Source organism: Coregonus clupeaformis, chromosome 30 (genome assembly GCF_020615455.1).
Source record: "Coregonus clupeaformis isolate EN_2021a chromosome 30, ASM2061545v1, whole genome shotgun sequence".
Lineage (NCBI taxonomy): Eukaryota > Metazoa > Chordata > Actinopteri > Salmoniformes > Salmonidae > Coregonus > Coregonus clupeaformis.
The window spans coordinates 21,401,598-21,425,156 of record NC_059221.1 but is presented as its reverse complement, the minus strand read 5'-3'; the positions used below and the strand labels follow the sequence as shown (position 1 = coordinate 21,425,156).

Genomic DNA, 23,559 nt, shown 5'->3' with positions numbered 1-23,559 from the left:
TCACGACCTGGCAAGCAACTGTAATTGACTATCCTCATATGTACCTTATGCCCTCTTTTATGTATATCCTCAATCTCCACCCTGCCCCCTAGTCCCCAGGGCACTCTCTCTCTCCTCTCACCTGGCGAGCTGCCTCGGCTGGTGGTGCTTGTGCTGCTCATACTGTCCTCCAGCCATGTACTGTAGGTTAACAAGTCCCGCGTGTGGGGCGTCCCCGCTGACGACTGGCTCTCCTGGGGAACATATACATGCTGGCAGTTAGATGGATGGCAAAACACAAACACACACAAACATTAGCATACACACACACAAACATGCATACACTCACCATGCCAGTGTCGTAGTCCTCCATGGCTTCTGTCTCATTCTCCTCCACCACACTGGTGAAGCTGCTGGCGTTGGAGGAGGAGCGGGAAAGGTTGTGACCCTCAGGGATAGACTGGGTTCTGTTGTTACAAAGAGCAAACCTACATCCTGAGTCAGCCAGCAACACTGTGACAGGACCATGCTGCATTATTGGTACACCAATAGAACTATACAATGAGTTACTCATACACTGTCTACAGAAGAAGATGTACATATGTGAGGGTACTTGGGGGTACCTAAATCACATTGTCCTGGTGATGTTGGACTTTCGTGTTGATATGACACTTACATTTTAATGTGAATGATCATATTGGCCTGTATCTGTGATGTCATCTACTCACATGTTCTTTGTGGTGAGCGCCTCTGGCGAGCTCTGATTGGAGGAGTTCTCAGACTTGGGGTCCTGAGAGGTGTGGTCACTGTCAGGTGTCTTCTGTGTGCCAGGTAAACACTCCCTACTGCTGTAGCTGCTGCTGAGGGGGGAGGGGACAAGGCTGAATAAGACGGGCAGGAGGGTACATACCAACACAGCGACATGGCATTGGATACAAATACAGGGACAGGGTATCAGAGAGAAACACAGAGGCATCGTCACTAACATCTCAACATCATGTTTACAATATTCATGTCCCTGAATTTTGACACCGTCCCTGTTAAAAATGACCAGTAGTTTACACTCACATTTTCTCGTGGACTTCCTGGATATTCTCGATGCCGATGGCACTGCTGCGTCTGGAGCTGAAGGGACCAGACTTCTTCCTGGTTGGACTCTTCCCAGGGATGATCAGAGACTGATAGGACAGGGGTAAGAACAACCAGTGAGCACCATGACATCCCTTCTATCACAATAACAGCCTATCCATAGCCCAACATGGCATCTCTGTCTACTGTTAGCACTAAGGTTATTGCATCATTATGCGCTGTTTGTTTTTCTGTTAATACTATTATGTTAGGTGTTATTGTATATCATCACTTGTATTTTCAAAATGCCATCGCTAAGGTACAGGATCATCGTTCACAAAATTGTGAGACAGTATAAACCATCTACACAGGAAAAATACAAGATGTTCTATCTTGCATAAGAGTGAATCATTATAATCAGACTACAAAGTAATGGTACTCATGCTTTGGAGTTGAAGCTAACACAGATAAGAAAACATTAGAATATTAGGTTTAGCGTCAAGCCCCAGTGCGACTCAGCTAGACTAGTGAGAGCAGAGCAGAGCATGAGATGAAAGAGCTTGAGGATAATTTACGTTTTCTTTTTTGGGGGGGATGTTCTCTAAACCATAAATATTCATAGTTTTAAACAAATGTAGAATTAGCAAAACAAGAATTACATGTTGAGCGATACTTGTGGAGACTACAGAGGGTAAACACACAATACAATGTAACGTCAAAACAACACAGACCAGTGAGGTGAGGGCTAAGGGGAGGTGCTACAGCATCAAACTGACCACTTGTCTTTATGCAGTTATACAAAACGTTATTTGTGCTAGCGTTGTATCTTCATCTGATGTTACATGGATCAAAGACTAATGTAAAGTGTGTGATGTAGTTCTAACAGTTGAAAGAGGCAAGACACTTCACGTGTCTCAGTAAAACTATAGCTGCATGTGTACACTACTTTATAGATGCAATCTCCTGCTAAGAAAGTCATGTATTTCATTATACGAGGAGTTGGCCTTTTGCATTTATGGAGTGTTTGCCCTGGAATCCTAATGTTATGGTTCACTGATCAACCACAGGAAAAGTGTTTGGTCACGATGCAATGGAGTCATGTAGCAAAAAGAGACAGAGGGGTAGAGTAGTAAGGATGGAGTAGTTAGAATTAGATATGAACCTCTTCTACTGTTCCTATCCCTATGGCACTGCCTCGACGTCCATATTTACTGGGACTTTTCCCTGGGACAAGTAATGACTGAGTCATACAGAGAGAGAGATAGAGAGAGAGAGAGAGAGAGAGAAAGAAAGAGAGAAAGAAAGAGAGAAAGAAAGAGAAAAAGAGAGAGAGAAAGAGAGAGGGAGAGAGAGAAAGAGAGAGGAGATAAAAACAACATGAGAGTTCATGCAGCAAGTTATGTTAATAAAACAAAATACATTAAAGCACATGTTACAGCCGGAGGTTACAAATCAAAGCGCAGTAATAAAACAGAGACAGAGAGAGAATTTGGGCACCGTTGGTGCGACACAGGCAGTGAAACGAAGAGAAGGACTTGAGCAGAAAGGGAAAGAGGATAGCAGAACACAGACAAGTCCATACAGTACGTTACAGGGTAAGAGAGTACAGCAGACAGGAACATGAAGAAAGCCTCCGGTACTGTCACATACAGGGTGGTTACACGTTTGAAAAGCACTTGTTGTTGTTTCATGCTTTGAATTACCAATAAGTAATGTTGGGTATCATTGAGCCTGTCCTTTTGATGTGAAATATTGGACTAACATTTGTGTGGCTTCAAGAGACCATCTAGTAGACAATGATCTTGTGAGTGAACAAATTAGCTTCCTCTTAAGATTTGTTATACAGTAGATTTGTTATAATTAATAAAATAATATCCTACATTTCATTAACAAAGTCAGTGTCAATGATATACTACACCCCAAATATACAGAATTTCACATACATTTTTTTCCAGAAAACCCCCAGAAACCACACTTTGATAATGCCACTGGAGTGTCATATCATTCCATCTGTCTGACAAATGTTTCAGAAATACTCACCATGTACGCACTAAACATCATGTACATACTACATACTCCCCTTGAACTCTTATAACAAACAGGCGTGTTCTTGATATAAACATCACACAGCAAATATCAAGCACAAGCTGGAGCTGGCATGTACACAGAGCAGGGACCCATTCAGATGCAATGCATGGGCAGGGGATTTTAATAATGAAAACAATATTAGAATGCATTCAATGTTAAAAGCACCTTAGTGCCAAGGAGGTAACTCACCTGACTACAAATGTCAATGCAAGGCTAAGTTGTGAGTGTCTAGTAACTCTAGCTTATAGAGGTTGTGTGAGTGAAGACTTATCCATGTCTATTGTGTGAGAGGTTAGTGAGTTAGGCAGGCGTGTGAAGGGGCAAGGACTGGGCTCTATCAAGGGTTTCTCAGGGAAGGGACAGAGAGCGTCGCTCACCTCACCCAAGACCAGAGCTGTCAGTGGTACTGTTACTTTAGTGTACTTACTATCCCCGGGAATTTGGGGCTCTCAGGTGGGTTGTGGGTAAAGTTGACGCTGAGACTAGTGGAGACAGTGTGTGGCTTCTTGAAATTGAGACCCATGGCATCCATAGACTGGCTTCTGCTGCGAATCACCCGCTACAGAGACAGACGAGGAGGAGACACGTTGAGCTGGGTCTAGCACTGACTCTAACCCTAACTAACCACCTCAGTCAGAGTGAGCAGGACAAGCACTAAACTGGTACTGAATCTAACCCCACCACTGCTAGCTACAGAATCATAGTGAGGAGAACAACACTGGAACTACGAGATACATAGGGGGACCCAGAAAGTTCACATCCAACACTAAGGTAGACGCAAGGAGAAACACTAAGCTTGTAGTCCCCAAGGGGACAGGGGCTTAGTCAGTGTAGGTGGGTGGGAAGACAATGGGGGGTTGTAGAGCAGTGAGGGAGATATCTGCCTGCTTATGTCCACAGTTAACACCAGTTGGAGATCATCCAAAACCAATGAACCCAGAGTACCCCTGTAGAAGAGACCTGACTGGAGGTAGAGACAGAGAAACAGAGATAGAACATCTGATGGAGAGAGAGATACGTGAGTGTATGCCCATTTTCATAACTAGTATTGTATGTATCTGGAAGGGTGAAACAAAGGAAATAAAGCCAGCTATGTCACAAACACAAGGCAGCATGCTGCAGACAGAACACACCACAACACAACACATGAAGCCTGACATTGAGAAGCTGGTGAGCCATTCATTCAGTAAGCCCACAGGACAGAGCAGCAGAGCACAGAGACAGAGCTGCTCCCCAGACAGACTAATGGAGATTGATCAAGCATTTTACTCCAGTGTCCTGTATTATTTATGGACATGGACATTCTTGGAAACCCCCAGACAGACAACAACCTGTACAACCAAGGGGGAACAACAGAGAAATAGTGCAGTGTAAAAAACTGTGCCACTATAAGATAGAAAAGGTTCTCTGTTTTAGTTTCAGTTAAGTTACATATTCAGGAACAAGTGTTGATGTGTAAAAACATATTAGTCAGTGCAAACTAAGCCTATTGCCCCAAGCCTTTTCCCAGCTGTGCCTGGTTACCTTAAAGGACTCAAAGAAGCCCCCTCCTCCTCCGGACCCGTTCTCCATCTTGTCCTCGTCTCCTCCCAGACCCATCATGGCCTGACTGTTGATGTGTAACTCCTCATACAGCGTCTCCAGCAAGGCGGACCGTGTACGCTCCTGATAACAAACACACATAACCACGCATGCACGCAAACAAATTCCCAGAAAAGCATTCACAGATGATAAGTAATGGTAGGTGTCACACATTGGCAGAGAAACACTGAAAACACTGTCTGCCAAAATAAGGCTGGCTGGCATTGAAAACCATGACTGAGATTGAGAATAACTCACCTCCAGTTTGGCAAATTTCTCAGCTTTATAGCAGGCATACTCAGCGTTGATGAGCTTTGTGAAGAGGAACTCCTGGAATTCTGGACCCTGGGATAAAAGAGGAAATTGATGGAGGAGGGAGAAAACACTGAAGCTGACCGTAGTCCACCGCAGTTGGGATTGAAGTTGGACCAACTCACCTTTCTAAAGACGGCCGGGTCTGGCAGGGGAGGTCCAAAGAAAGGTACGTCATCTCGCGCTGTCACTGACACCTAACAGATGACAATCACATGTGCCATGAATGGTGATGATATACTGTGTGTATGGTATGATAGTTTGGTGGGCTACATGAGACAGTCTATGTGTTTATTAGTGAAGATCAGGGATTGATACAGCACCTTGTACAGTACGTTATCAGTGCAGGCATTCTCCACCTGCACCACTACGTAGGAATGGAGGAAGTTGGAGGCAATCATATCTGGTACGAAGGGAGTGCTCTCCTCCTGAAACACTATGGCCACGATGTCGTTCCCTATGTGCCTCTTCCTCTGCAACTGCAACACAACACAGCACAGCAACTTGTTTAAAAAACTCTGCATTCATATCACATGGAATGGTCAAGAACATGTCTGTCTGTCTGTCTGTCTGTCTGTCTTTTCTCTCACTCTCTCCCCTCTCCCTCCGTCCCTCTCTCTCACAGCAGATGTCTGGCTGTCCACTGAAGAGCCAGGACAAACAAACACTAGGGGAAAGTTTGCTGCTCCACCATATCAACTTGGACAACAGCTCTGATTGGCTTTACTCTCAATCGGCTTCTCCCACTGCAGCTGGGGGCTCTGATTACACATTGTGTGTGTCCGTCCTGATAACTTATGGTGTGTGTTTGTCCAGACAGGCTTAAGACATTGTTTGTGTGAGTCCTGATAAGGTGTCTGTCTGTGTTTGTGTTGTGACAGTTTCCCTGATGAGTGAAGACTGAGAAAGTTACTCATGTAAGACTGGACTGAAATATATATCCGCTGCATGGATGTTTCCATTATGTTTTCAATCATAATAGATCATATGAATACCAATGCTCCTTCTACTACTTTAAAACATGATCCATGACAGAAACTCAGTGTGATGATGAAAGTTTGTATCAAATGTATAGAGCAGGAGAGGTAGAGCAGGGGAGGCTGGTACAGTACCTGTTGTGTGTCCCCCTCAGTGTAAGGCAGCTTGGTGCACACATGAAACATGACCTCCTTGTTGCGGTAGTTGTGGTAGACGGACTCAGAGCCTGTCTGGCCGTGGGTCACATCCAACCCACCACGAAACCTAGACAGATAGACAGGACCATTCAGTGAAACCACCTCTTTCTCCAACATACTGTTAAGGATATCAATACAATATCCTGGTTGTTGTTATTGAATGAGTATATTAAAAAGTTGTGGTGAAGTTCTTACCCTTTAAAGTCATGCAGCTCAACCTTCTCCCCCAGAAACTCTAGGAATTCAACAAAGGCAGGACTTTCGTCACTGTTTCCAAACAACTCTACTTCTGATGTCTGCAAACAAGGATTTTATAGAGGTTAACAGCAGTCATACATTTGAAGAATAACACTGCCATTGACCAAAGCACTATGAGGATTATATAACGTATTGTCATGTCATATATATGAAGGTCTCATGATTACATATTTGAGAAGATGTAAGTTCTTTGCTATACTGTGAATACTATAATGATTATGGCTAATACAAACTATAATAATGAGTGAATAACAATACAACTTTTGTCCCTGATCACAGAATGCACACAAAAGAGGGACCTGGATAAAACTATGCTTCAGGACCCATCAACAAACATCAAGGCAAAACACTGTCAACAACACTTGCATTAGAAAATCTATAGTACGTCCGACCGAAGTACCCTTAGCATCCATCAGCATAATGCATGATTAGCATTGGGCTGAATTACAAACATACAGTACAGTGAACATGGTTATTCATAATATCACACCGTTCTCAACAAGGTTAGATCTCTAAGGTCAGTGCTTGGAGGAATTAAGACCAAGCTTTCAATAAGCGTATATGATGCGAAGACATGAGGTGAGGGTTAGCTTATCGCTCCTGGCTATCAATTACACACACTGTGAGATGAGAAGACAGGAGAGGCCCTTTGCTTTTACGGACGAGAGAGAGTGCTTTTGTCTCTCTAGTGAGTTTATTTGTGCTCTGACTGGAGTGACTCTGTGTGTGTGCACACATCTATGAGTGAGGTTGATTGGGACCTCTCAGACCTTTGTGTGTTTGTGCTCTGTCTCTCTCTCTCTCTCTAGCTTTTGCTTTTCTATGTGGATTCAATCCCCAGTGTTTCTCCTGCATGTTAATGTCTCTCTGGGTGCTGAGGAGAGGGTTCTTGAGGCCCCTGGAGCCCCTGTGAGATGGAGCCTATATCTGCTGAGTGTGACCCTCTCCTTTAGAGGTTAAAGGTCAAGGATGTGGAGTTCCACTCCCTAGGCTCCATGAAAAGATACAAGGACCCTCTGTTGAGGCTCCAGTAGCCTATCTGGCTCAGTGCAGTAAACAATAGTGCTGTGATTGTAATGAGAAGGAATATTGAAGAGAGAAATATAGTTGGCTTAGGCTTAGAGAGACTCTATGAACGTGATGGGGGAGGAGGATAAGCATTAAAGGGAAACTCCACTAAAAACAATTTTTCTTTCATTAGTCCACTGTTGATACAGTCCCAAAATGTTTTGCATGTCAGCAGTCAAGTCTTCAAGATATTGGACTTTCAAGAAGCAAAGTGTCACCGGCCACATCATCATGCCCTTTAAGCATATTCATTTTCTTATGAGAATTGCAAGAGAGGGTACTCATGTTAATGAATTCACGTCAGGACTCAGTCAGTACTTGAGTTCGGCATTATGCTGATTTGATGTGCACTGTATTTAGTGCTACCAATCGTTTTAACTGGTCTTGATGTATCAACAAGGCTCACCTGTCCAAACTTCTGGTAGATGACTCCAAACTTGAAGTTGTTGCTAATGACATGTTCATCAAAAGTGACGATGAGTCTTGAAGCCTGTTGACAGATCACAGATTAAATGAATAGTCAGTATCAAATGTTAACTATCTATGTAAAGGTAGATTTCTGTTGTTAAATATCTCAGAAGCAGAACACTTCAAAACCCAAGGCTTACTTTTGGGTAAAGGGCAGGAAAAAAGCGATCCACATTCACTTCTTCACAGACAAGCTGTCAAAAAGAAGAAACACCAAATCATGGATGCTTTCATCAAATGTCATTATGATACAATTATGACACTTTTCAACGTCTTTTTAACATATGTTTTGATAAACTGTATCTAACCATGTTCTCACCTTGGCCATCTGCACCACGTTAGGGAACTCTGTGAGACAGGATATGGGGATCACATCATGATAGGTCTTCAGCTTGGTCCTGGTGATGACAATCATAACAACATGTTCTCATAATGATCATAGTGATGCAACACTTCTGTCAGTGTGTCACATGGGCTGGGCAACCGGAATGGATCATCTAGCTACTGTAGATAACTAACCCAGCCCTGCCCTAGTCCCTATATCCGTATCCCTCCACCCACTCACTGACCTAAATAGTCCTTCTGTCACATCATGCGGATGAGGAAATGACAGTGCGGTGTTTACACTCTCCCTGGCTTTATGACTCCTATGATAAGACTATCAGTTGGAGAACGGCATTATCACCACAAAAGGGAAAGATTTATAAACACTGGAAGTGAATGGACATTCTAATTTGAGCAACTTTTCCTTGATTACAGCAGAGCTACAACTGGGCATTACTCAGTTGTAGAGATACAGACGTATGTAAACAGTATCAGTATGTTTACAGTCTGCTGTATGTATACACAGTGTCCTGATAAAGGAGAAAGTGGGGCTGGAAGGGGAGGAGGGGACAGGGATGAGAGCCAGCAGAGAGAAGGTTGTGATGATGATGATGATGATGATGGTGGTGGTGGTGGTGGTGATGGTGATGATGATGGTGGTGGTGATTATGATAATAGTGATGATGATGATGATGATGATGATGGTGATGATGGTGTTGATGATGGTGATGATAGTGTGATGGTGATGATGGTGATGATGATGATGATGATGATGATGGTGGATGGCTAAGGTTGTTTTACCTAAGCATGAGGCGGAGGTGTTCCTGGTCTCCGATCTCGTCATACTTCAGGGAGAACACCAGATGTCCCAGAGCTCCGTCCACTGAGTAGTAATTAAAGTGCTCCTGGTGACGCAGCACAAGGACACAGTCAGCCGAAGAGACCATTTTCTCTCTCAAATTTCACACACAGGCGCGAGTACACACCCACACCCACACACACACACACAAACACTTTTAATTAGTTAATTCATTAACAGTAGGCTTTCTGTGCCAGGCAACTGCTGCCATTCCATTCAGAATCTTTCCTCACCTCTATGGGCAGATTAGATTTGTTAATATTACTCTGGCTGGTGTAAAACGTGGCAAAGCCTAATGCATCTTCATTAGCACCAGTCTCTGAAGTGTCAACCGGCATGAAGAGTCACTCTTATTAGGTTACGCTCTTTCATTACTGTAATGAATAGGAAGGGACATTGATTGTAAAACACTTACCTATGAGTTATGGTCTCTCCATACTAGTAGAATGCCCTTTGGGCTGCAATACGTTGTATGAAAGGTGCTTTACAAATGTTTTGTACCCACATAAATTTACAGCCACGGTGCTTGTTTTTGTCATATTATTGTAGGAGCAGTTGGAAGTGATTCGAAGGACAGGGGGGATTAAGGAGGAGACAAAGTACAGAAATGCTGAAGCGGAAATCAAACCCCAGTCTCATGCAGTTACCACTCAGCCAAACTCCTTCACAACAGTCCCAGTGTTCTGCCTCACCTTGCCCAGAAAGTGCTTCCTGTAGATCTTGGCGGTGGAGTTACTCTCCAGTTTGTTGCGTGTGGTTGGGGACAGAGGCTGGATCTGGTCTGGGTCAGTACTGTCACTCAGCTCATGGTTGTTCCCCTCGATCCAGTAACCTCCAAACTGAGGTAGCAGAATCAGGGGGAACCTGCTCTTTCTCCCTAACACCTGTTTCACAACATAGAGATGAGCACAGAGAGGTTGGGGTCTTTTTTGCCCAAGCAATGTGATAGTGATTTCCAATGAATACTGAAATATCAACCATGAAGCACAAATACTCCAAATCCATGTTACTGGTGAAATGACTGTATTGATGTTGAGTCTGTACATACCTCATGGACACTGGGGTAAGGAATGTAGTCCTCCTCAGTCTGCAGAGGGAATAACACAGACACACCAAGTAAGACATTTGTCTCTCAGTAGGCTTCAGTGATACTACTAATTGAATTAAACCATTAAATCCAAGCCAAAGTGCCTTTCAGCTTTGATACAGACAATGAGGCTGCAGGGATGTGATGATTATATTACTCTGTAACATTTATTCTATCCTTATAACCATCTTAGTTTATATATTATTAGATATGGAGGGCTGTTAGATTTGAGCACTATGAGTGCTGTGAACTGTAAGCATGGACCACATTTTTCTCTTGTCTTTACGCTGTCAGCAGACAGCTACAGAGAGATATGAGGAGCAGTGAGACAATGGAGGTACTGTGTGTCAGTGTGAGAGAGGTCTTGAGAGCCAGCATACTTTGAGTGGGGGAGGAAAGGTGCATCGCTGCTCGTCCATTCTGTTGCCCTGAGAGAGAGAGAGAGAGAGAGAGAGAGAGAGAGAGAGAGAGAGAGAGAGAGAGAGAGAGAGAGAGAAGAGAGAGAGAGAGAGGAGAGAGAGAAAGAGAGAGAGAGAGAGAGAGAGAGAGAGAGAGAGAGAGAAGAGAGAGAGAGAGAGAGAGAGAGAGAGAGAGAGAGAGAGAGAGAGAGAGAGAGAGAGAGAGAGAGAGAGAGAGAGAGAGAGAGAGAGAGAGAGAGAGAGAGAGAAAAGAAGAAGAAGAAGAGAATGGTCACATGTTAGTTACACATGATAGCTGATGTTATATTCCAACCCCAGGTAGTCAACGGTCCAGAGATGCTCATCATTATTACTGATTCACAACCGTGTCGTACATCTTATCTGACAGATTAGTTACATCTGAATCCACAGTTCCAGAGGGAGTAACAAAGTACAGGGAGGAATAATCATATTATCAACAGACAAAGAGGTAACACAGCCATCCATGTGTGTAATACAGAAAGCAGGCAAAAGAGCAAAGGGATGCAGAGTGGGGAGTTGGAGAGAGATAGAGAGATAGGTAGGGAGATGCATAGAAGGAATTAATCTGTGAAAAGAGCAGCCAGTTAACCTGAAAGACAAAGGCATGGACGCAGTAATAAGACCGCTGGAACTGTGTCACTTAGAAAGACTTGGCATACGGACAGTATGCGGCCTGAAATGCCCCTAAAACACAAGGGCTGAGTGTTTGTATCTCAGTCCATGAGTGTGTTTAGATAGTGGCTACAGACATGTGGGTAAAGCACTGACCATGTGAGGGCTGTGAGTCTGTTTGATATGATGGAGCTGATAGTAGCTGCTGTCTGTTTGATATGATGGAGCTGATAGTTGCTGCTGTCTGTTTGATATGATGGAGCTGATAGTTGCTGTTGTCTGTTTGATATGATGGAGCTGATAGTTGCTGCTGTCTGTTTGATATGATGGAGCTGATAGTAGCTGCTGTCTGTTTGATATGATGGAGCTGATAGTTGCTGTTGTCTGTTTGATATGATAGAGCTGATAGTTGCTGCTGTCTGTTTGATATGATGGAGCTGATAGTTGCTGCTGTCTGTTTAATATGATGGAGCTGATAGTTGCTGCTGTCTGTTTGATATGATGGAGCTGATAGTTGCTGCTGTCTGTTTGATATGCTGTCTGAGATAGAGGAGAGGAAGAATTCCTGGAGCATTTGGCAAACAAACAGATTATCTTCTGTTCAAAGACACATAACTATGTCAACATACAGCATAAAAATACATTTTCTTCAAGTCCAATAATTTGGTTTCCTTTTCTCATAATAATCCTGAAATAATACATCATACCTAGAGAAAGATGAAAATCCTCTATTAATACTTTTGCTGTTACAGTAAGTACAATAAAGTAATCTGTTAAAGTAAAAATGTACTTTCAGACAGTGTAAAAAGGACACCCTGTTCCCCAATATTTTGTAATGTATCAAACACGGTCTTGCCTTATGATGCAGTAGTGCAAAGGCTGCCATGTTAACCTATATTCCTCTATTTTGGGTAGGGAGGATGGTAATGGCTTTCAAAGGACAGAGGGTTATTGGGTGTTCTTTGAAGCATGATAATTAGCAGCGCGGGAGGCTGGGTAGAAGTATCATAAGAGTGTCTGTCCAGACATACCACTATTGTCCTGACATCTTTACTCTAACACTGTCTTACCCTAACTGTCTGTTAGCCCTGCTGACCCTCAGTACAGAGCAAAGGTCAAGACAAGCCATTGTTACTGTAATGCAAAGCCAATAGAGCATCACATATAGACTAATTCACTGGTTAGTGGCACTGCCTTGCTTCGAAAGTTTAGGTTAGATTTAAAAAAGATGTAATATCCAAAATGCCTTACCTGCATCTTCTCAATCATTTCAAACAAATCTGTGGTCTGGAGAGAGGAGAAAGTGGACATTAATTAAACTCTATTCAGTATTGTATCAGTGTTAGTGAGGGATGTGTTCCCATGGTGGATACAGACTGTGTCTGAATACTGACTGTGTGAACTCTGTACTATAACATATGCTTTTATAGCACCATCGCACAATGAATTTGTTATACATTAGTTCTCCACGGCATTACTCAACTGGCCCTGTGGAAACAAACACTCGCCTAATCGTTTGTGAGACTCCTCTTTTACTGAAATAATCATTTTAAAAGGATGTTTACATCTCAGAGAGCAACACATACGTAAATCCCCAGCGTGGTACACATCAATTGATACAGTATATTAAAGGGCCTGGGCTGTGAGCCTGAATGGAGGGACACATCCCATCTTACAGAGAGAGTAAGTCCAAGCCACATCTTTCTTCAATTGATGATGACACCAGTTAAGACAATATTCCATGACAATAACAACAAGAACATGACACTCTACTGTATGTCTGAGATTTACTGTATTAATAATATAATAATAATATGCCATTTAGCAGACGCTTTTATCCAAAGCGACTTACAGTCATGTGTGCATACATTTTTTGTGTATGGGTGGTCCCGGGGATCGAACCCACTACCTTGGCGTTACAAGCGCCGTGCTCTACCAGAAAGCTTCTTAGACAGCATGCCTGTCATGTTGTCATGTTGGGTTGTAAAGCTATACGTTAGGAGATGGTCTGCATCATGCTCAGTCTGGGCAGGTTGCCAGGACACCATTCATCAACATCAAGAAAACTACAGTTTGGAAAATACAGCATCTTACACGCTATACTACATGATACAGTCACATGTTATGTAGGACTATAATGTCCCAAAGGAATTTAGCCATCGTCCATTTCTTATCAACACTTTACTGGACTTTCTAACAGATTCCATCTGTGTGAACTAATCTGCCCCTCCCTGGTTGAAGTTGACCCTGTTCCATAGTCAACACTGACTGACCTGTTTTGCCAAAGTAAAGCATGCTCATCCATGTTTCAACTGATTAACCACAACAATGAATTTATCACCATGTAATATTATTCCCTTAACATTTCACATGCTGAGAAGTTCGAACAAGTTGCATTTTTTTTTTTTTTGTAGAGTTGATTAGGGTTGTTACTCAGTATTTTAAGAGTATGATAATTCCAGTCTCAAATGTATTGTTTGTCAGAAGAAGCTGTCCAGCCAAAAGGCACACTCCCTCAAGGCTGACCAAACAGTTTGTGTACAGTACTACATGGTCTAAGTGTTCAGAGTGAGTATGAGTAAAGTCCTCCGCTATACGCAAACAACAAAAGTCTGCTACAGTACAAACCCTAAAGACAAACATCACTGGTCTGGAAAACAAACTGTTGAAAACAATGACACTGTCAAAACAGTATGGCCATTTCACGATCGTCTAACAGAGATGAGGACCAAGGCGCAGCGTTGCAGGCAAACATACTCTTTAATTGGAGACACGATCAAAAACCAACAAAACGATAACGTGACAGTTCACGGTCTAACACAACAGACTAGAAACAAGATCCCACAAACTCTGTGGGGAAACAGGCTGCTAAAGTATGGTTCTCAATCAGAGTCAACAAGCAACAGCTGAATCACGTTGCCTCTGATTGAGAACCACACTGGCCAACATAGAACCACAATACCAGAATGTGAAACCTAGAACAACACACATAGACTTTACACACCCTGGCTCAACATATTAGAGTCCCCAGAGCCAGGGCGTGACAGGCCAGCTGACATGACGTCCTTATGGTCTACATACTACAAACAGAACTGTTAGCTGCTACTACAAACAGAACTGTTAGCTGTTACTACAAACAGAACTGTTAGCTGCTACTACATACAGAACTGTTAGCTGCTACTACAAACAGAACTGTTAGCTGCTACTACAAACAGAACTGTTAGCTGCTACTACAAACAGAACTGTTAGCTGCTACTACAAACAGAACTGTTAGCTGTTACTACAAACAGAACTGTTAGCTGTTACTACAAACATAACTGTTAGCTGCTACTACAAACAGAACTGTTAGCTGCTACTACAAACAGAACTGTTAGCTGCTACTACATACAGAACTGTTAGCTGCTACTACAAACAGAACTGTTAGCTGCTATTACAAACAGAACTGTTAGCTGCTACTACAAACAGTACTGTTAGCTGCTAATACAAACATACAAACATAACTGTTAGCTGTTACTACAAACAGAACTGTTAGCTGCTACTACAAACAGAACTGTTAGCTGCTACTACAAACAGAACTGTTAGCTGCTACTACAAACAGAACTTTTAGCTGCTACTACATACAGAACTGTCAGCTGCTACTACATACAGAACTGTCAGCTGTCAAAGACACAACTGAAATATGTATACAGTATAGGAGTTTTCTTAAAGGCACACATACACATATATTTATCCTTTCCAACTGAATGAACAAGGAACAACAACAATCAGGGTAGTATTGAATATTCCCATGACCTGAATTTGAACTGACAATAACCCAAGGCTCACATCTATAAAAAGGGCCATGAATGGGGGTCTTTGAATTAAATCTACCATGGTTCTCGTCTTCTTCCCTGTCTAATTCAGCATGCTTGCAGTGAGAACGGGCGTTTTCCCTGACACACACACAGTAGCCAATGAGTAATGACTGCTATGAGGCACGATCCCTTGCTTAGTTCTTACTCTGGTCCTAATACTTATCAGACAATCAAAGGAGAGCTCTCTGTCAGAGGTGTGACTAATCTATCCGAGTACTTACTTTGCTGTGCTTCCTCCACGGTCCCACTGTGACCAGTGGTGCATTGAGATGGATCTGACAACTTTTGGACATTTTTCAAGTAGACTATTTTCCATGAAATAAAATCCTCCAGCAGAAAATAAATCATGGTCACTGGTTTGTGAGTTCAACTGTGAAGTTCAAGTGTCCAGTATTAGAAGAGCACATTGCCTGCTGCCCCATAGGCATGCCTGTATTCCACTGGGATAATGCAGTCCCTCACCCACAGTGTAGAAGTTACCCAAACAACTACAGCCAAACTGGAAGTCACGGAGTTGTGTGTACACAGCGAGTGTCATCAGGTGTTTGTCCGACTGTCTGTGTGTCCAAAGAATTGGTCAGCAATCCTCACTATCTTTCTCTCTATGTCACTCTGTCTGGGAAGTAGAGACGGAGGTAATGCATTCCGAAAGTGCACTGTGTGCACAACCCTACTCCTCCTGTCCCTGTCCCCCAGACCTCTCTCTCTGTGTGTCTGGCAGATGGCCAGAGGTGGAGCATGGTCCAACTCCTCAGGCTGTGATTTACTCTACTGCTCAGACAAGTCCCTGCAGCACCCTCCTACCCACACTGGAGATAGAGAAGTTGTGGGCAGACTGCACTCATTTATAACAATAGAGACAATGTTTTGGGGTCATATAGCTACGACTAACTTCATTGTAACTTAATTGTAGGCATACATCAACTGTCTCAATTACAATGCAATTCTTTTAACTTTTTTGGCTATTCATCATTTCAAAGACTTTTCAGAAAGAAAGAGAAAATAAAGAACACTATCTGATCCCACTTCATGTAATAGAACGAGCAGAGCCAGCCAGCCAGCCAGCCAGCGTGGTACACATCAATTGATACAGTATATTAAAGGGCCTGGGCTGTGAGCCTGAATGGAGGGACACATCCCATCTCACAGAGAGAGTAAGTCCAAGCCACATCTTTCTCCAATTGATGATGACACCAGTTAAGACAATATTCCATGACAATAACAACAAGAACATGACACTCTACTGTATGTCTGAGATTTACTGTATTGCCAAGAGGTACAGTATATTGACTGACACACAAAAAGCTTCTTAGACAGCATGCCTGTCATGTTGTCATGTTGGGTTGTAAAGCTATACGTTAGGAGATGGTCTGCATCATGCTCAGTTTGGGCAGGTTGCCAGTACATTCATCAACATCAAGAAAACTACAGTTTGGAAAATGCAGCATCTTACACGCTATACTACATGATACAGTCACATGTTATGTAGGACTATAATGTCCCAAAGGAATTTAGCCATCGTCCATTTCTTATCAACACTTTACTGGACTTTCTAACAGATTCCATTTGTGTGAACTAATCCGCCCCTCCCTGGTTGAAGTTGACCCTGTTCCATAGTCAACACTGACTGACCTGTTTTGCCAAAGTAAAGCATGCTCATCCATGTTTCAACTGATTAACCACAACAATTAATTTATCCCACTTCATGTAATAGAACGAGCAGAGCCAGCCAGACAGCCAGCCAGCCAGCCAGCCATCCATCCATCCATCCATCCAGCCAGCCAGCCAGCCAGCCAGCCAGCCAGCCAGCCAGCCAGCCAGACAGCCAGACAGCCAGACAGCCAGACAGCCAGACAGCCAGACAGAGAGGAGGAGGTCTGAACAGCCACAGCGCCCAGTATGTAGGCCTAGTGCAGGTGTCAGAGCTGGGACCTCTCATTACAGAGGACTAATAGGCCTCTCTCTAACTCTGAGCTGAGCTCATCATTAAAACTTTGGAGAGGAGTATCTCTATCTGGGCATGTGTGTACTGGGTCCAGTCCACTATATAGATAGCTCTATTTCCTTTGTCCTCCTCTTATTTTCTTGATATATGTTTTGTTAAACTATGTAAAGACAATGTTTATACTCCATTATCCATTAGTATTTATTAGATAAAGAAGACCAGCTTGGAACTGTATAATGACTTGCATCCTCTTTTTATAATTTACTGGGCACATACAGTAAATTAACCATGACGAACCATGAAGACATTGCCTTCCCAGTTTATCTGAGTGAAATGTCATGGAAAGCAGAGATGACTGTACTTACAGTACCAGTCAAAAGTTTGGACACACCAACTCATTCAAGGGTATTTCTTATTTGATCTATATTTGAGATTCTTCTAATAGCCATTATTTGCCTTGATGGCAGCTTTTCACACCCTTGGCATTCTCTCACCCAGCTTCACATTTTACATTTACGTCATTTTAGCAGACGCTCTTATCCAGAGTTACAGTTAGTGTATACATTATTTTTTTATTTTTCATACCCCCCCCCCGTGGGAATCTAACCCAGGCTCTACCAACTGAGCTACATCCCTGCCGGCCATTCCCTCCCCTACCCTGGACGACACTGGGCCAATTGTGCTCCGCCCCATGGGTCTTCCAGTCGCAGCCGGCTACGACAGAACCTGGATTTGAACCAGGATCTCTAGTAGCACAGCTAGCACTGTGATGCAGTGCCTTAGACCACTGCGCCACTCGGGAGAACACCAGGAATGCTTTTCCAACAGTCTTGAAGGAGTTCCCACATATGCTGAGAACTTGTTGGCTGCTTTTCCTTCACTCTGCCGTCCGAATCATCCCAAACCATCTCAATTGGGTTGAGGTCGGGTGATTGTGGAGGCCAGGTCATCTGATGCAGCACTCCATCACTCTCCTTCTTGGTAAAATAGCCCTTACACAGCCTGGAGGTGTGTTGGGTCATTGTCCTGTTAAAAAACAAATGATAGTCCCACTAAGCCCAAACCAGATGGGATGGTGTATCACTGCAGAATGCTGTGGTAGCCATGCTGGTTAAGTGAGCCTTGAATTCTAAATAAATCACAGATAGTGTCACCAGAAAAGCACCACCACACCATAACACCTCCTCCTCCATGCTTTACGGTGGGAACTACACATGCAGAGATCATCCGTTCACCCACACCGCGTCTCACAAAGACACGGCGGTTGGAACCATAAATCTCCAATTTGGACTCCAGACCAAAGGACATATTTCCACCTGTCTAATGATTTCTTTTCTATTGATAATGTAAAATTAACAGTCATACAGAAAGACTCATGTGAAGGTGAAATTACAGAGGAGGAACTTCTGGATGCAAATAAAGACTTTAAGTCCGGGAAAACTCCAGGGTTGGATGACATACCAGTCGAGGTATACCAAACCTTTTTTGATATACTAAGAGGACCGTTATTAGCATGTTTTAATCACTCCTATGTAAATGGTGATTATCTAACACTCAAGAAGAAGGACTGATCTCATTATTACTGAAACATGATACAAGTGGAAAATATAAAGATCCAGTCCATTTAAAAAATTGGAGGCCCCTTACACTTCAGTGTTGTGATGCAAAAATTATAGCAAAATGTATAGCGCATAGAATTAAAAAGGTATTGTCGGATATTATTCATTCTAATCAGACAGGTTTTTTACATGGAAGATACATTGGAGATAATATAAGGCAAGTATTGGAAACAATAGAACACTATGGAAAATATGGGAAACCAGGCCTGCTATTCATAGCAGACTTCGAAAAGGCATTTGATAAAGTACGACTGGGGTTTATAAATAAATGCCTGGAGCATTTCAATTTTGGAGAATCTCTTATAAAATGGGTCAAAATCATGTATAGTAATCCTAGGTGTAAAATAGTAAATAATGGCTATTTCTCCGAAAGTTATAAACTGTCAAGAGGAGTGAAACAAAGTTGTCCACTATCGGCATATCTATTTATTGTGGCCATCGAGATGTTAGCTATTAAAATCAGATCCAATAATAATATCAGAGGATTAGAAATCCAGGGCTTAAAAACAAAGGTGTCATTGTACACTGATGATTCATGTTTTATTTTAAATCCACAACTTGAATCCCTCCACAGCCTCATAGAGGATCTAGATACATTTTCTAATCTCTCTGGATTACAACCAAATTATGACAAATGTACTATATTCCGTATTGGATCACTAAAAAATAAAACATTTACATTACCATGTAGTTTACCAATAAAATGGTCTGATGGTGATGTGGATATACTCAGAATACATATCCCAAAGGAAATAAATGATCTCACTCCAATACATTTTAATAGAAAGTTAGCAAAAATAGATAAGATCTTGCTGCCATGGAAAGGTAAATACCTGTCAATTTGTGGAAAAATCACCCTGATTAACTCTTTAGTATTATCCCAGTTTACCTATTTGCTTATGGTCTTGCCTACGCCTAGTGAACAGTTTTTAAAATTATATGAGAAAGAAATATTCAATTTTATTTGGAACGGCAAGCCAGACAAAATTAAAAGGGCCTATTTATATAATGAATATGAATTCGGAGGACAGAAATTATTAAATATTAAAGCATTAGACCTATCACTAAAAGCTTCAGTCATACAAAAGTTATACTTAAATCCGAACTGGTTCTCAAGCAAATTAGTAAGATTGTCTCACCCAATGTTCAAGAATGGCCTTTTTCCCTTTATTCAGATTACAACCACTCATTTTCAGTTATTTGAAAAGGAAATCATCTCCCAAATATCACTATTTCTAAAACAAGCCATAGGAAGTTGGTTGCAATTTCAATTTAATCCTCCAGAAACGACAGAACAAATAATGCAACAAATATTGTGGTTAAATTCAAATATACTAATTGACAAAAAAACTTTATTTTTTGACAAAATGTTTAAAAAAGGTATAATCTTCGTAAATGATATCATCGGTAGGACTGGTGGAGTTATGTCGCACCTGCAGCCTACAAAAACATATGGAAATGTCTGCTCTACCCAAAATTACAACCAAATAATTGCAGCCTTACCGCAAAAATGGAAGAGGAAAGTGGATGGGGGAGAAAGTAAGGAACTTGTCTGTCGGCCTTGCATTAAAGAACATAATTGGTTAAGGAAAACTGTGATAAATAAAAAAGTATATCAGTTTCATTTAAGGACCAAAGGATTGACAGCCGTCCCATATAGATTGCAAAATAGTTGGGAATAGATTTTTGACGTACCGATCCCATGGCATAGTGTTTATGAACTGACACGCAAAACGACACTGGATTCAAAAATTAGAATCTTTCAATTTAAATTATTATATAAAATTCTTGCTACCAATTGAATGTTATTTATATGGGGGATACAATCTTCCCAGCTCTGCAGATTTTGCTGTGAAGAGACAGAATCATTACATAATTTGTTTTGGTTCTGTCCATTTGTAGCTTGTTTTTGGACACAGGTCCAGGAATGGCTAAAGGATTGCAATATTTACAAAATAGAATTATTGTAAAATTGACTGTGTCCATAAAATGTAGATAGTGGGTATGGGCTGGAAGTAGAGGCCTAGGCGTTGTTGTTCACTAGTTTACCCCAAGTAGGGAAAGGATGGCGGAGTTCAAAAGTAATAAAGGGGAGTATATATATAAAAAACATGGGGGATTGGAAGTGATCCAGACAATTACATTGATGGAAGTTACAATCTATCTGCAATATTAAGCTGATCTACCCCCCCTTTTTTTTTAAAAGACACTGCGGTTGGAACCATAAATCTCCAAAGGACACATTTCCACCTGTCTAATGTCCATTGCTCGTGTTTCTTGGCCCAAGCAAGTCTCTTCTTCTTATTGGTGTTCTTTAGTAGTGTTTTTTTGCAGCAATTCGAACATGAAGGACTGATTCACACAGACTCCTCTGAACAGTTGATATTGAGATGTGTCTGTTACTTGAACTCTGTGAAGCATTTATTTGGGCTGCAATTTCTGAGGCTGGTAACTCAAATGAACTTATCCTCTGCAGCAGAGGTAACTCTGGGTCTTCCATTCCTGTGGCGGTCCTCATAAGAGCCAGTTTCATCATAGCACTTGATGGTTTTTGCGACTGCACTTGAAGAAACTTTCAAAGTTCTTGAAATGTTCCGTATTGACTGACCTTCATGTCTTAAAGTAATGATGGACTGTCGTTTCTCTTTGCTTATTTGAGCTGTTCTTGCCATAATATGGACGTGGTATTTTACCAAATAGGGCAATCTTCTGTATACCCCCCCTACCTTGTCACAACACAACTGATTGGCTCAAACACATTAAGAAGGAAAGAAATTCCACAAATTAACTTTTAAGAAGGCACACCTGTTAATTTAAATGCATTCCAGGTGGCTACTTCATGAAGCTGGTTGAGAGAATGCCAAGAGTGTGCAAAGCTGTCATCAAGGCAAAGGGTGGCTATTTGAATAATATAAAATATAAAATATGATTCCATATGTGGTATTTCATAGTTTTAATGTCTTCACTATTATTCTACAATGTAATTTTTTTTTTTTATAAATAAAAACCCTTGAATGAGTAGGTGTGTCCAAACTTTTGACTGGTAGTGTATATGATCAATTAGAACCAGTTGAATAGCATGACTGCAGCCTAGTCAACAACTAGTTACAATGACAATTGATACTGTCCTGATACTGGTCTGAATAGACAACAATGGTTACATCTTGTGAAATGATATGATCGCCACAATATCATGTTATCAATATCATGTTTCTCCCTGTTTATCACCTCCCGTCAAAGTCAAGTGAAACATACTGTATCTACATGAAATCAGAACAAAAATGTATTATTGTAATTCCAGAGTGGAAACATTTAGAAGAGGAAGCTGCAGGTCATATTTAATCTAATCTCTACGGTTGGATACTAATTATATTTACTTTATTCAATTAGAGTTTGTAGGAGTTGTGTGGCATGCAAAGCAGTCTGTGACCGACCTTGACGCTATGTGTGTGTGAGAGTGTGTGTGCACAAGAATGATTGCCCTATGCAGAAGGCTCTGACTCCAACAGCAGGCCTGGGGTCAATTTGAATTGAAGGCAGTCAATTCAGGAAGTAAACTTAAATAACAATTTAAAATTGGAAAGAACTGCCTCTATTTTCAATTACTTCTGAATAAACTAAAGAGTAGCAGCTATCTATTTCAAAAGTTATTACATTTTTTAATTTAAAATTAAAATCATTTCCTAAATTGACTGCCTTCAATTCGAATTGACCCCAGTCCTGCCCCACAGTACCTCTCATTCCAACAACTATCAATAAGCACAATCTAGTATTTCTCAGCAATGCCTTAACACATCCTCTCCTCACAGTGACACTACTGATGACTGTAATGGTTTGAACTTCATGGTGGCGAGCCGTGTCCAATCCTTCGCGGGTGGGGTTAATTAGGATTAACCTAAGTGTAAATCCTTCCTTCCTAAGTGTAGGGGAACCTCTTAAAGCTCACTGATAACATCAAGACTGTATCCTCTTCCAAGCTCAGCTCCCTTCAATCTAATACGCCCCAACATATCTAAGACAAATTAGTTAGCCTTTTGGTTCAGATGTAAGACCTCTCAAAAGAGATTATTTGAAATGGGATCATTTGGAAATGTGTATCGTAAAAAGTACTATTGACAGAATTTGAATTGTGAATTAATTTAGAGCTAGGTAACTGTAAGCCATAAGCAGAATAGTACATTAGTGAGGTAAGAAGACAAGCCAGTCTTTATAAGTGACACATTCTGGTTTTGGGACAGGGATATTTTACCTTTAGAATGACAATTATTCAGACAGGCACTCTTTTGTTCACATTTATGAAATAGGACTGTGTTTGTTTAATCTGGATATTAATGTAATCATTCTAATGTAATCGTAACAGCTGCCAAACACGTACTGTAATTCCACAAGTCAAAGAAAAGATGAGTATCAAATAATAGTCATTCTACGGTTACATGTCCCTCCCAATGACTGTTCAATATTGCTGAGTCAATGAAGGACTATACAGAAGTCAGTTGACAGTGTGAGCATAGGAAAGAGCCCAGAGGAACAGGCAGAGAAAATAGGGACTACAGAGACACAGGATACATAGAGACACAGGATACATAGGGTGACTACAAAGACACAGGATACATAGGGTGACTACAGAGACACAGGATACATAGGGTGACTACAGAGACACAGCATACATAGGGTGACTACAGAGACACAGGATACATAGGGTGACTACAGAGACACAGCATACATAGGGTGACTACAGAGACACAGGATACATAGGGTGACTACAGAGACACAGGATACATAGGGTGACTACAGAGACACAGGATACATAGGGTGACTACAG

The 23,559-nt window shown here is 41.7% G+C and overlaps 1 protein-coding gene across 13 annotated transcripts in view; it reads right to left on the bottom strand.

The window, feature by feature from the left end:
• LOC121545656 (rap1 GTPase-activating protein 1) overlaps positions 1-23,559 on the bottom strand; it is a 129,013-nt gene that overhangs the window by 3,579 nt on the left and 101,875 nt on the right. For 6 of the 13 annotated variants that reach the window (XR_006657659.1, XM_041856392.2, XM_041856395.2 and 3 more), the window contains 20 exons: positions 12,571-12,606; positions 10,648-10,695; positions 10,229-10,267; positions 9,873-10,064; positions 9,123-9,226; positions 8,317-8,395; positions 8,138-8,191; positions 7,936-8,019; positions 6,399-6,499; positions 6,141-6,270; positions 5,352-5,507; positions 5,154-5,225; positions 4,975-5,061; positions 4,660-4,800; positions 3,563-3,694; positions 2,210-2,287; positions 1,048-1,157; positions 708-839; positions 329-467; positions 122-233 (listed from right to left, as the gene is read on the bottom strand). Coding sequence is in view for 12 of the 13 variants with exons in the window: in XM_041856382.2 (XP_041712316.1) it covers positions 122-233; positions 329-467; positions 708-839; positions 1,048-1,157; positions 2,210-2,287; positions 3,563-3,694; positions 4,660-4,800; positions 4,975-5,061; positions 5,154-5,225; positions 5,352-5,507; positions 6,141-6,270; positions 6,399-6,499; positions 7,936-8,019; positions 8,138-8,191; positions 8,317-8,395; positions 9,123-9,226; positions 9,873-10,064; positions 10,229-10,267; positions 10,648-10,695; positions 12,571-12,606 (2,026 nt within the window). In the remaining variant the exon portion in view is untranslated. Of the gene's footprint in view, positions 1-121; positions 234-328; positions 468-707; positions 840-1,047; positions 1,158-2,209; positions 2,288-3,562; positions 3,695-4,659; positions 4,801-4,974; positions 5,062-5,153; positions 5,226-5,351; positions 5,508-6,140; positions 6,271-6,398; positions 6,500-7,935; positions 8,020-8,137; positions 8,192-8,316; positions 8,396-9,122; positions 9,227-9,872; positions 10,065-10,228; positions 10,268-10,647; positions 10,696-12,570; positions 12,607-15,394; positions 15,933-23,559 lie in introns of those variants that run through there. The other 7 variants (XM_041856389.2, XM_041856384.2, XM_041856383.2 and 4 more) reach the window with 7 other exon arrangements.